This window comes from Ailuropoda melanoleuca, unplaced genomic scaffold, assembly GCF_002007445.2.
Source record: "Ailuropoda melanoleuca isolate Jingjing unplaced genomic scaffold, ASM200744v2 unplaced-scaffold8422, whole genome shotgun sequence".
Lineage (NCBI taxonomy): Eukaryota > Metazoa > Chordata > Mammalia > Carnivora > Ursidae > Ailuropoda > Ailuropoda melanoleuca.
In genome coordinates, this window is record NW_023253795.1 from 1 (window position 1) to 13,758 (window position 13,758).

Below are 13,758 nucleotides of genomic sequence, written 5' to 3' on the forward strand. Positions count from 1 at the left end.
GACCGAGTCCTGGCTTCTAAGGGCTCACAGCATCAGAGCAGAGAGACAGTACATGGTGGAGTTTGGTACAGCGTGGAAGGATGGGACCAGGATCTTTCCAGAGCTTTTTCAGGATGTGGGATCAAAATCTATGAAGAGATCTATCCATAGGATGAATGCTCCCCACGGAGGAGCTAGTGGGGGTGGGGCGCAGGAACAAATGCTGAGGGGGCTTCGGAGGCATGCGCCGCCCCGACGGAGACTGCCTGGTCCTGGGGAGGAGGTGGGCAGGACCCCCACCCTGCAGGTTGCTGTGGCTGGGTGTTCCAAGAGAACAGCGGGACCCTGGGGCTGTGACAGGATGGCTAGGACAATGACAATGACAAGTTTGGACATGGAGCCCCTACCATCTATGATCCTCTCATCGTTGCCACCACACCAGCAGAGATGGGAGGCCAGTACGCACTTCATGGAGGGACGAGATGGACTGGAGAAGCAGGACTTCTTGTGGCTGCAGAGACGCTTGGAGTTTGGGGACAAGAACTTCAACCACACTGGTAAGGACTCCACACAGCTCAGCCACACAGCTCTTCCCAGCCCCAGCTCAGGACAGCCCTCGCCCCAGAGCTAATCACACACAGGGATGGAGGACATCTAGTGTGGGATGGGGGTGCCATGTGCTGATGACAGCGCCCCCCCCCCCGAGTTCCCTGGGCAGTGCCATGTCACACACTCTTCTTCGGTCCACGCTGGGGAAAGTTCTCTCAGGAGAGCACTGCAGTAGCTCTGAGGCTCATGTTTTTCACTTTTCAGGTTCTTTCCCACCAGAGAGAGATACAGTAGCTGGGAGTACCTATCAATATTTATCTAGAAATACTGAGTTACAGGCTATATTAAGAGGGTGGAAAGCCTCTGAAAAGGCTCTTGCCTTGGAGGAAAATGTCAGTAGCGGTTCCCATCCTCTTGTCTTGGGCTCAGGCCTGGCTAGAGCTCTTTCCTTTTACCCTCTGATAGGGAGCACTCCCTGCCTCACCCTGGCAGGCAGCCAAATCCTCACTAGGTTTGGCAACTTGGTCTGTGCGGTCGATGCTTTTCAAGAGGACCTTGCCTTAGCCCTCCCTGTTTGCTCTCCACACAGCCTCCCAGAACACACATGACCCAGCACCCCCTGTCTGACTGTAGGGTCACCCTGAGGGGCTGTGTGCCCTGGGCTCCTGTCCTGCAGAGATCACCTTGACCTGGCAGTGGGCCAGGGAGCACCAGACCTAGGACAAGGAGCTTGTGGAGACTAGGCACAAGGAGATGGAACCTTCCAGAACTGGGTGGCCATTGTGCTGTCTTCTGAGGATGAGCAGAGATACACGTGCCATGTGCAGCATGTGGGGCTGCCTGAGCCCATCACCATGAGACAGTGGAAGGGAGGAGATGTGGAGTGCAGCCAGGTATCAGGGACCCAGGAACCTTCTAAAGACTCTCAGCATAGTCAGGGCACAGAGGTGCCCCTCACTTTTTCTTTTCCTCCTCTGATCCTTTTGCCCACCATGCTCATCAAGGGGACTTTGCTGGCCAAGTTCCCCTTGGCGCTGTCATCATTGTGGTTGCTTTAGAAGGAGGTTGGAAGTGTAGTCGCTAGAGCTGTGCTCTGGAACAACAAGAACTGAGGTGGGGAGGAGATCTAGTGTCCTCATTCCGATCTATAACTGTCTGACCCCAAGTGTTCAACTGAAACTCTTGCTCCTGTTAATTGTGAAGGACATATGGAGACATCCTGCTGTGCAGCAAAGCCTGGGGGGCAAAGGGTGACTCCGGGCTGGTGGGACGGCAGGCTGGGAGAAGGTGGGAGGCTGGAGACCTGCTGGACCCCCAGAGTCCCAGTACCGGCTGGGGCAATGTGCGCGCCTGCCTCTGGATTCCAGAATCTCGATCTAAGATCACATGTCCTGCTGCTGTAGGAGGGTTCCAGGAGCAGGCATGCGTGACATCCAGAAATAACTAGAGTTCCTCAGGAGGGGGTGTTTTTCTGGTGGGACCCAAATTCTCCGGTCCTTTTCTCTCATGATCCTCCATTTTTTTCACAATGAAGTGGGAGTAAGCCAGACTGCAATTGAACTGGCAAATGTGAAGGGAGTGTGTTATGTGCGTGTGTGTCTGTGTGGAGGCGTTCACAATCCTGTAGAAATGTGTATGGGTATCTGTGTGTGGAGGTTTGTACATATGTGTGTGAATGTGTACAAGCATGTATGGGTATTTGTTGTACATGTGTGCCTGTGTGTGTGTGCATGTGTGTGTGTGCATGGGCACTGCTCTGAGAATTCCTCATCCTTGCCTCCACCATGGCCAGTCCATGCTTGCCCCACCCCCACCCCAGGGGCTATAAGCGCAGAACAGCTGTCCGTCTGCAGCAGGTTGATAAGTGAGGGGTGCTCGGGTGTTGAGTGGTGGGGAGAACTGGTGCATGTCATGGTAGGAAGAGGGAAACAGGAGCTACGTTGGTGAGACTCTCCTCCTCCCCAGGGTTCTGCTTGATAAAAGTGTCAGACACTATGTTCAAGATGCACATGAATTGAATCATTTAAAGTTTCATAATAACCCTATGAGACAGAGAAAGCTATAATCGCCATTTTATAGGCAAGAAAACCAAGGTCACTGAGAGATAAATGACTCAATTGGCTGAGCCATGATTCTAACAGAACAGTCAGGTGCTGAGCCCAAGCGCCCACCATTGTTTTGGACCTCTGGATGCTGTTCACCCGCCTCATTAAGGGTCACCTCCTTCTGTGACTCTGACAGCTTCTCCCTCTCCAGCACTGAGTCTTGTCAGGAGTAGGCATTCCTCACTCTCCCTGTAGGTGAGTCCATAGGGTTTGAAGCGACAGGAGAGCTGGTTGTGCATTGGCTGACGGAGTGTGTTTGGTGGAGGTGGTGGGAAGGGAGGGTCACATCTGGGCTGTAGGGAATCCGTGGCATCTGCATCTGGGCTGTGAGGTGGGCTGTGCAGAATGCAGAAGGGGGAGACCAGCAGTGGGTGGGCAGACTTTCTTCCTCACTGTTTTATTCACAGTCTGAAAACACAGCCTGAGGGGGCCTGACAGACACTGCGGTGACCACTCATGTCCTTCCAATCCTGCTGCCCCTGACTCCTCTTCCTCCACCTGACTTCCTGGTGATGCTTGCTCTCCAAGGTGAGAGGTGAGGGGAAGTCTAGCCTCACCCCTGCTCATGGCATGTCCTCCCACCCTGCCTACTGCTCCCTCCTGGGCCCTCCCAGTGAGTGAGAAGAAAGCAAGTAGGACGGTATGAACTTGATATTTACGCTGTGAAGAGAAAGCAGGATGTCTGTCTTCACAATTTCATGGTAGCACATGGTCACTCAGATTGAAAACAGACTCATTCACCAGCCTCCCTTGAGGCTACTTTTGTCTGTGTGACTACATTTGGGCCATTATGGTGACGCAGAATGAGGTAGCAGGTGTCACCCTAAAAGGAGGGAAACTTCTCTTTTTCTGCTCTCACTGCCCTGCTCGTGGACCACGGACATGGTCTTAGGTGCCCTGCTCATGCTAATAAGGGAACTTCCCAAAGTCATCGTCACTGGACAGCCCTGTGGTGCAGAGCGACCCTACAGCCCTGGACAGCTCTCCTCACACATGGGACACACAGCTCCTGTCCCGTTGACACCACCATTAGCTGGGTTTCTGTTGCCCACAGTGAACTACTGCATATGGAGAGGGGTGGACTTCCAGGAGGGGGTGGCTGTGGTGGTCTGTTCTGGAGATGAGCAGAGATACACAGACGGGGGGCAGTACTTTGGGCTCCCTGGACTCGATCTGTGTTGGAGGAAGGGAGAGCTGGGTCCCAGGGGCAGCACATGGAGACTGGACACTGTTCTGCTCTCATCTTTGCAGCCAGGAGGCTGCCCAGGGGGTGTGCGTGGGCTCACCAGCTGCTACATTTGGGGGCCTATGTTTCTTCCCTTCTTTTCCAGTGCTTTTCCCAGAATTCCCCTGTTCACTGCAGCCAGGATGAGACTCCCTGCTGGTGACCTTTCCTCCTCCTCCTCTCCTCCAGGAGGGGTAAAGCAAGGGAATCGCCGTCCTTACCCCAGCAAGCTGAAGGCTCACTACAGGATCCAGTCCCAAGTTTCTCATTTTTAATAGAGAGTTCTAGAAGTCGGTATTTTCCTTTGCTTGCTCTGGCAAAGGCATCTTTAACACCTTCACTTGCGTGGACGTGGGTCTGAGGGGACACAGCGGCGGCCGTAGGCTCCCGGCTCCGGCGCTAAGTCTCTGCAGAGACATTGTAGCCTGAGTGGCATGAGTGGCAGTCGTGTCATCCAGGTGCCGGGAGCAGCAGAGACAGCAGCTCTGACCAAGGGTCAGGCGTCCTGCATCAGAGGCGTCAGTGACATCTGCACCCTCCGCTGGAAACGTCCCCAGTTTTTTGTTCAGGGAGACACTGCTTTGGGCAATAGCCCTGGTGTCCTCCTGCACCTGTAAGTAAAACCCTTCCTTCTCCTATTCTTCTGTTTGCCTTTGTCTTTTGCCTTGAACCCACCAAGAGGGGAACCCAGTTTGGGGTAACACCACTGCCAACCTGACAACCTCACCTGGCATTTCCTTTTTTATTTTTACCTAATATTTTATTTATTTATATGAGAGAGAAGCCACAGGCAGAGGGAGAGGGAGGAGCAGACTCCCACGGAGCAGGGAGCTGGATGTGTGTTCCATCCCAGGACCCCGGGGTCATGATCCTGGGATCATGACCTGAGCCGAAGGCAGATGCTTCGCTGACTGAGCCACCCAGGTGTCTCCAGCACGATGTGTGACAGACGTGGTGAGAGCACACAGCCTTTTCATGTCGCTGATCTTAGGAGGAAAACAAGCAGACATTCACCATTAAGTAAGATGTTAGCTCAAGGGTTTTCATAAATGCCTTTAATCAGATTGAGGAAATTCCCTCTGTTAGTAGTTTGTTGAGTTTTTATCATGAAGTGTGTCCGATTTTGTCAAATGCTTCTTGTCCATCTGTTGAGATAAGCACGTGGCTTTTGTTTTCTAGAATATTAATACGGTGCTTTACATTGATTGGTATGGATGTTAAACCGACCGTGCATTCCCGGAATAAACTTCATTAGGCTCGCATTTAACTCTTTATATGTTGCTAGATTTGATTTGCTATGTCTTGTTGAAATCTTTTTTTGTTTGTGTATCTATATTCATAGGAAATATTGGTCTGTAGTTTCCTTGTCTTGTGATATCTTTGCCTGGTTTTAGTATCTGAATAATTCTAGCCTCGTCGAGTGAGTGGGATTCCCTCCTCTCCTTTTTGGAACGGTTAATATAGAATTGCTATTAGTTCTTTCACCATTTGGTATAATTCACAAGGGAAGCCATTGGGAACTGGGCTTTTATGTGGAACAGTTGCTGACAATTGACTATCTTCTACCTGGTTCTAGGTGTATGTAGATGGTCTATTTCTTCTTCAGTCAGCTTTAGTCGTTCGTGTCTTTCTGTGTTTTTGTGCATTTTATGCAAGTAAGTTAATTTTTTGGCATATAATTGTTCATAATCTCGTAATTCTGTTTTGTGTGGTCAGTCCTAATATCTCCTCTTTCATTGCTGATTCCAGTAACTTGGGTCATTTCTCTCCTTTTCTTTTTAGTGAGTCTAGTTGAAGATTCATCAGTTTGGTTGACCTTTCAAAGGATTGCGTTTGATTTAGTTAGTTTTCTACATTGTTATTTTACTCTCTTTTCTCTATTTCATTAACTTCCTCTCTAATCTTTACTTTTTCCTTCCTTTTGCTTGCTTTTGGTTTCGTTTGCTCCTCTTTCTTCTTCGACTTATTGTGGGAGTTTAGCTGATGGATTGGAGATGTTGCTTTTCCATATGTGCATTGACAGCTGTGTATTTCCCCTCTCAGCACGGCTTTAGCAGGACCCCCTAGGTTTTGGTGTGCTCTGTCTTCATTCCTATTGATCTCAATGTATTTCCTGATTTCCATTTTGATATCTTTGACCCTTTGATTATAAGTAGAAGTGTGTTGTTTAATTCTGCATAGTTGTGAGTTCCCCGAATTTATTCCAGTTATTGATTTATTGATTTCTGGTGTCATGCCATTGTGAGAAGAGACATATTTGTATTATTTTTTACCCCTTTAAACTCATTGAGATTTTTTATGGTCTACCATATGGCTTATCCTCAAGAAAGGTCCATGTGCATTTGAAATGGGTCTGTATTCTGTTCATGGCTAGAATGTTCTATAAATGTCAGATTTATACTGTTGTTTTATAGTACGGTTCAAGTCTTCTTTATCTTGAATGATCTCTGCATAGCTCTCCTATCCATTATTGGAAGTGATCTATTGCAGTTGGACTACTATTGTCATATTGTTTATTTCTCTCTCAATTTCTGTCAGTTTTGTTTACATATATTTGGGTGTTATTAGGTGAATATATGTTTAGAATTGTTTCATCTATCTGATGGCTTGACCATTTTATCATTATAAACTGATCCTGTTTATCTTACTAGACTTTTTAATGTCCCTTTGGGTAATGAGTGTATCGCTCCAGCTTTCATATGGTTCTTTGCCTGAGATAACTTTTCCATCCCTTTGATTTTAATCTATTAGTAATTGAGATCAAGTGTGTCTACTGTAGACAGGATAGTTGGATCTTGTTTTGTGTTCAGTCTAACAATCTGCGCTTTGATGGACTTGTTTGAGCCACTTACTTGTAATGTTAATATCGACACTGTTGGATTTATGACGCCATTTTACTTTTTGCTTTTTGTTTTCCATGCCTCACTCATTTCTCTCTGTAAAGATTTTATTTGTTTATTTATTTACTTATTTATTTGAGAGAGAGAGAGCGCAGAAGCAGGGGAGCAGCAGAGGGATAGGGGGAGGGAGAAGCAGACTCCCTGCTGAACAGGAAGCCAGATGCAGGGCTTGATCCCAGGACCCTGAGATCATGACCTGAGCAGAAGGCAGGTGCTTGAACAGGCTCAGCCACCCATGCGCCCCTCCACAGTGCATTCCTCTTTAACTGCTAATTTCTTATTCAGTGCATGAACTGTAATATTTTCATCAGTTATTTATAAATCACTCTATTGTAGTTATTTTCTTAAGAAGTGCTTTTGCTTTTGACATTTTTTCTACATTTTCAATTTTGTGATTTTTTTCTTTATATTATGTCCATAGTATATATTCAAATAACATATGTTTATATATTAATATCATATCTTGGTCATGTTATATTGTATCTTATGATTCCAATATTGAAGTTCATGAGCTTCACTACTCAATCTTTCTAAAGTTACTTAATCACAGTACTTTTTCATTTGAACTTTACATTTATTTGCAATGAGTTGCCCTTTTACTTGGTGCAATTATTTTGACACGTAGGTTAAATAGAGAATCCCTAGAGAAATTTGTTTCTTTCTTACACTTTTTGGGTCATCACCAATCCAGGACAAGTATAAACTAAAGTAATGACACAAAGTTATTTTGACCCAAGGAACACAGAGTTCTCTCTTCAGAAACACTGTACGTAGGCTTTATGGGTCCTTGTCTCCAACCACATTGAAATCGACCTTCCACTCTGCTTCATAAATCCATGAACTTGGATTGGAGCAGCACTGAGATCACTAGAACTAAGGGCCGGTAGAGAGGACAGAGCAGCAGGGAAGGCAGAAACTAACTGATGTTTAATAAGGATAAGAACCTCTCAGATTCCTCCTCTCTCTCTACCTCCAGAATCTAAAGGATAATCTAGAAAACAGCTCTAGAGGGAGGGGAACACATGGATGAATCTGGAAGTGCATCTCTCCATACCACAGAGACTCCTGTGTGCAGGAGCCGACCTAGGCCTGTGGGATGTAGCCCAATGGACACCTGCTGCTGTAACCGATGGGTCACTCAGGGGAGAATGGATAAGAACTCGTACACAGAGCAAGAACAGGCCTGATGCTCTAGAGAAACAATGAAAAGAAACCACCCCCATAATGGAGGGTATGACCTGATCCAGCCCTGAGATGAGGCTGACCCAGTCACAGAAAGCTCCTGCTGCACAATTTCCAGGTGACAGGTGACATCCAAGGCACTGTGATCACAGGGCCTGGTGAGACAAGCTTCTGCAGCAGGGGCAAGGACACAGAACAGAGAGATGACCCAGCTGAGGGGTGAGCACGTCACCCCCATGATGAACTGAGCACCAATTGGGCACAGAGCCCGTCCCTGCTTGATTCCTCACAGCCTTCTCCTGCCCCACCTGCAACACACTCAGCACAGCAAACACAGGGATGCTGGAAGGTTCTCAGTGCTTCCATTTATTTGCTGTCTCAACTTTACAAATCTCCTCTTTTATTACCTCATCAGCCCCACATGCCAAGAATTAGGAAACACAAACTCGTATCTGGATTCTCATTTTCAATAGAGAAATAAGTCAGTGCTCAGCCCAACATGGAATAAAGACAGGAATGGAGACGGTCCAGCCCTGCCTCTGCTGGAACAGGAGAGCACATTAGAGCATAGGGAGGAGTCACGGTGGGCAGGATAGGCAAATCTCCTCATATTCTAACATTATGCTCACAGGAACACAGACACATTCTGACACCTTTTCCAGAAAGAGAACTCAGGGGTTGTTGATGTCCCCAAGTGGGAGTGTGAACACATCTTGCATCACTCAGTCCCCACAAGGCAGCTCATCTCACACTGTGAAAAAAAATCATGTCCAAATTTAGGTCAGTCACATAAATGTGGATATGCTGAACAGCCCCACTCATGCTCAGTGTCCCTAGTGCTCTAACCCCTCCCCCTTCAGGGTCTCCAGGGTCTCACCTATAGGAACCGTAAGAGACACATTAGAGCCCCGGGCACTGTCATCGCCTAGTGGAGAACACACAGGATGTGGTCAGGGACCACAGGAGAGGAGACTAAAGGAGGAGTATGGGGTGGGGAGCTCCCCGTGGGGCCTTGTCTACACTACCCCAGGGTCTCAGGGATCATCCCGTCCATACTTACGTGCAGCGTGAGAGTAACTCGGTCCTTTTCCTCCTGTGGGAAGAAAATATCATGTCAGAGGCCTGGGACAGGGCTGGGCCATGAGATCCTAGGGGAAGCTCCTAGTCCTGGCCCTAAACGAAGTTTGCAGAATTGTGACTGGGGACCAGGACAGGATCAGGAAATAGGAAGAAAGAGGTGTGGGGTCACTGGGCCACCTGACTTGCTGGAGGTCTGTCCTCAGCAGGGACCTTCCTCTCCGTCCTGTGTCCTGTGACTGCTGGGAATCAAGTCCCCATCACCAGAATTACCAGGATGAAAATGTGTCCTTGATTTTCACAAGTGTTTGCTACACACTGAGTGTTAGTGATCAGCTCCAGAGCGTGCAAGGCCATGTGTGAGGACGGTACCTCCCAGTTAAAAGGCAGGACAATCTCTACCTAGGAAACCCGCCAGTGGGATGAGAAAACTCAGATCCCCGCACTCTGTTTCCTACCTGAGCGCTTTCTCCTCCAGATCACAGCTCCAATCACCACAGTGACCGTAAGGAGAACCAGACCAGCGATGATCCACGTGATGGGGACAGTGATGGTGGGCTGAGGAGGCGGCTCTGGAAAGGGAAGGCAAGGTGAGGGGCCCAGAGCTCTGGCAAGAGTCCCAACCCTGCTGAAATTCTCCAGAAGGCCTTCTGCCTTCCCTGAGAAAAGACTCTACCCCAATCCCCTCCTTACGCCATCTCAGTGTGAGGGGCTCGGGCAGCCCCTCATGCTGCACATGGCACGTGTATCTCTGCTCCTGTCCGGAAGGCACCACCACAGCTGCCCACTTCTGGAAGGTCCCATCTCCTGCAGGCCTGGTCTCCACAAGCTCCGTGTCCTGGGTCAGGTCCTCCCCATCCTGCTGCCAGGTCAGGGTGATCTCCGCAGGGTAGAAGCCCAGGGCCCAGCACCTCAGGCTGACCCTTTGGTCAGAGATGGGATGGCGGGTCACGTGTGTATTAGGGGTTTCTGTAGAAGAATCAGAACATCCACACTTTGGTTAACTTTCGGGTCACTGAAATGGCTTCATGTGACCATCCTGAGGTGCACAGGGCCCTTGGTTCAGATGGAGGAAGCGCAAAACTCAAGTCACCAACCTAGCCTTTGGGATCTCCTAATCCTGGAACATTCTAGAATCAGGGAGAGCGTCCAGGGTAGGAATCTGAAGGTCTAATGGGGACAGCACAGTAATGGCCCTGAGTAAGGTTTCAGGTTAGTGAGTCAGAAAACTTGGAGTCAGAACTCCAAGATGTTCTCATTGGAGAACAAGGCCTTGAGAAGGAAAGTCATGGTTCCCAAGGTGGCTGCCAGGGTCAAAGGGAACCGTTGATGGGTTTTTTCAGGGGTGGTCTCCACCTGCATCACGGGAAAGACTGGATTCTTCAATTGTGCATTAGAGAAAAGCGGCTCTCTGGGTAAGTCACTCTCTTAGGAATATGAACACCCAGGCGGATCTCCCTCTTCCTACACAAGGGAGAAGCTGTGTTGTGACACCGAGTCCATTTTCCCTTCCTGGTGGGCAGCCAGCCCCAGCGGAGGGGAGATCGGGGAGGCCTGCGGCCCCTGGTACCTGCGCGCTGCAGCGTCTCCTTCCCGTTCTCCAGGTACCTGCGGAGCCACTCCACGCAGGTGCACTCCACGTAGTTCCTGTCGTGCTCTGCATCACCTGCTGCCTCCCACCTGCTCCGGGTGATCTGCGCCGCTGTGTCCGCTGCGGTCCAGGAGCGCAGGTCCTCGTTCAGGGCGATGTAATCCGCGCCATCATAGGCGAACTGCTCATAACCGCGGAGGAGGCGGCCGTCCGGCCCCACGTCACAGCCGTGCATCCACTGGATGGTGTGAGAGCCTGGCCCCGCCCGACAGGAGGCGATTCAGTCCAAACAGAAAGTAAAACCGCCTTAAATTTCCTTTGGGCTCGTCCGGGGTCAGGGGTCGCGGCGGGGGTTCCTGAGAGTTGGGGCAACGCTCGGACTCGGACACTCGGGGCGACCCGGCCCGTCGGTGGGGTGGGGGTCGTGACCGGGACCCGGGGTCGCGTCGCTCACCGGCCTCGCTCTGGTTGTAGTAGCCCAGCAGGTTGTTCAGGTCCAGTCGGAAAGTCTGTGCGTTGTCCTTGGCATTCCGCGTCTCCCGGTCCCAATACTCGGGCCCCTCCTGCTCCATCCACGGCGCCCGCGGCTCGGCCCTCCGACTGGCAGAGTCGCTGTCGAACCGCACGAACTGCGTGTCGTCCACGTAGCCGACGGAGATGAAGCGGCTCCCCGCGGCCGGGCCGGGACACCGCGGTGTGGAAATACCTCAGGGAGTGCGAGCCTGCGGGCGCGGAGGGGCTGAGACCCCGCCCGACCCTCCTCCCGCCGCGGGGTCCGGGGCGCAGGTGCAGGCGGCCGGGAGGGCAGGGGGAGGGGGCACTGAGTGGGGGAGAGCAGGGCGGAGGCGGGGAGGGACGGGGGAGCACAGGCCCGGGTGGGGCCGTGGGCGGCTGGGGGTCGGGGGCGGCGGAGAGGCGCCTTCCCCGAGGGTCCCGCGTCCCCGCCCGGCGGTCCCCTCGCTCCCGCCCCGCAGAGGCCCTTTCCTCCCGCCCCCGCACTCACCCGCCCAGGTCTCGGTCACGGCCAGGGCCCCCGACAGCAGCAGGACGAGGGTTCGGCGCAGCAGGTTGGACATGTCCGGGGTCTCGGTAGACTCTGAGTCGCCGCTTTGCCCTGGGGCGGGTGCGAAGACTTTATAATCCCAATCTGGGGAGCCGCTGATTGGCTTCTCCAGAAACCCGACACCCAATGGGAGTGCGAAGCGGGCCGCGTCAGGAGTCTCCAGGCAGGAGGACCTGACAGGGGTTGTGAGAGGAAGAAGTGAAACCCAAGAGATGAGGACTCCTGGGTACTGGACTTCACCTCCCCAGGCACCGCCCTGGGTCTGAGATCCTGAGAGGCAGGTCCAGGGACATGGGAATTCTCTGGGAGCCCTCACCTAAGGCACGGCGCGCTCTTTGTCACACTGTCTCCCTGAGTCGTAGCCCAGGACCTGTGTGAGTCGGTGATACTAAAACAGTTTGGTCTCAGGATATCTATACAGTCTCACAGACTACTGAGGATCCCAAGGATAGTCCTGTGTCTGCGGGTTCTATCTATTAGTATTTACCATAGTAGAAATAAAACCGGTTTGAAAACTCATTAATTCATTTAGAATCATATTAATAACCCTTAGCATGAAAACAGAAATATTGTTTTTATGAAAAATCACTATATCTCCAAATAAACAGTGAGGTGAGAAGAGTGATTTTGTTTCATTTTACATTTTTGCAACTCTCTTTCTTGTCTGCCTCCTTAGAAGACCCCTGAATGTTCAGATTTGCTTCTGCATTTATTGTGTTGTTTTGGTTAAAGTGTATGAAAAAATTTACAACCTTGCACAGATATGAGAGAATAATATGTTTCATAATCTTCTCAGATAATTTTGGATTTTCATCTTAGGTACTATATTAAAACTACACAAGTTATACTTTCCCTAAGGTTATTTGCAAAGTGGAATTTGAAACAGTATCATTGACTATGTCCTTCTCTGTTACATAAAATCCATATGCCTGACTATGAATGGATTCACTGAATGGGTCTTGTACTAATGCTTGATTTTTTAAAAAAAGTAATGTGTTGTTTCAGTAGTTATATAGGTGTTCCAGTGTTGATTAGGCGGGAATGGAATTATCAAAACCTCATATTTGTTTTAATATTACCTCGGATCCCAACAGAAATGTTTGTCAGTAGTGAGAAGCTGTCAAGTTTATTGGTGGATCACAAGTTCTCCAAAATTCTGATTTTCTCTTGAGAGCTGACATTTGATCAAGGCAACAAGTCCTCTCAGCTGTCATATGTGAGCTGATTGTCATGAAAGGGTAGGTTCCTGTTCATTTTCCAGAAACTGTCTGCCAAATCTCGTAGTCTAAATAACCCAAGTTTCTGTGTCATTCATTCCTTTAGGTAAAAATAGCATTGTGTTAAAAAAAGAAAAAAGAGGCCAGTTAATTTCACACAAATTATTTTCTTTGGGGCTTATGCATGTACCAGAAGTGCTGTACATCACATGACATCATATGTGACATGTTTAAATGTGGATTTGAGAATAATTAATAATGATTTTAATGCTTTGATAAGGATGTTTTAAGGTGGTACTAGTTCTGTTTTGTCCTGTTTTTATTTTTGAGGCATTTTATTTGCACATAGGTAAAACACCCCTAGAAAAAGAATCTCAGGATTTTCCCTCGTGTGTGTTTTCATCTTGCTTCTTCATGGTCCATGATATCAGCTGAGGTTGTCAGGACAATGAAACCAAATGGGAGGGATGCAAGCAGATTCTTCTGCCATTTTTCTAGATCTTTGAGTAGTACATCAAATCTGGGGCTGCTCACTCCACGTGTGTTCAACCTGCCCCTGGGGTTCCTGACAATGTTCCCAGCTCTGTGATCAGCAGTGATTTCACACCCGCCAATGTAACCGAGCTTCGTCCTCACAGTTAGAAACGGGACGATGACTTTGGAGCATGGCCTAATAAGACCTGCCTTTTGCCTCTCTCTTAGGCATTGTGACTGCTCTTGAGAGCATCTCCCAAGATATTCACGTGACCATATGGTGGCTTGGAAAGATGGCGGAAAGAGTGTTTCTAGTTTTCTATGCAAGTAAGTAGTGGTGAAGAATAACAGCTATTGCAGTTTGCACCCATCACCTCCATTCTTGCTCAGTTTTAC

The 13,758-nt window shown here is 49.4% G+C and overlaps 1 protein-coding gene and 2 long non-coding RNA genes across 3 annotated transcripts; 2 read left to right on the forward strand and 1 right to left on the reverse strand.

Moving 5' to 3' along the window:
* Positions 1–8: 8 nt before the first annotated feature.
* Positions 9–4,705, forward strand: LOC117800853. The gene is made up of 3 exons (XR_004623194.1): positions 9–536; positions 3,041–3,161; positions 3,965–4,705. It is a non-coding gene; the product is annotated as an uncharacterized LOC117800853 (long non-coding RNA).
* Positions 4,706–8,813: 4,108 nt separating this feature from the next.
* AIME-152 (class I histocompatibility antigen, Aime-152) lies at positions 8,814–11,684 on the reverse strand. Its single transcript, NM_001304845.1, is given in 9 exon segments — positions 8,814–8,817; positions 8,820–8,865; positions 9,001–9,033; positions 9,476–9,589; positions 9,711–9,986; positions 10,588–10,863; positions 11,063–11,272; positions 11,274–11,330; positions 11,612–11,684. Coding segments are annotated over 9 exon segments (1,089 nt in total).
* Positions 11,685–11,702: 18 nt separating this feature from the next.
* Positions 11,703–13,735, forward strand: LOC117800854. The gene is made up of 3 exons (XR_004623195.1): positions 11,703–12,045; positions 12,766–12,909; positions 13,591–13,735. It is a non-coding gene; the product is annotated as an uncharacterized LOC117800854 (long non-coding RNA).
* Positions 13,736–13,758: the final 23 nt, after the last annotated feature.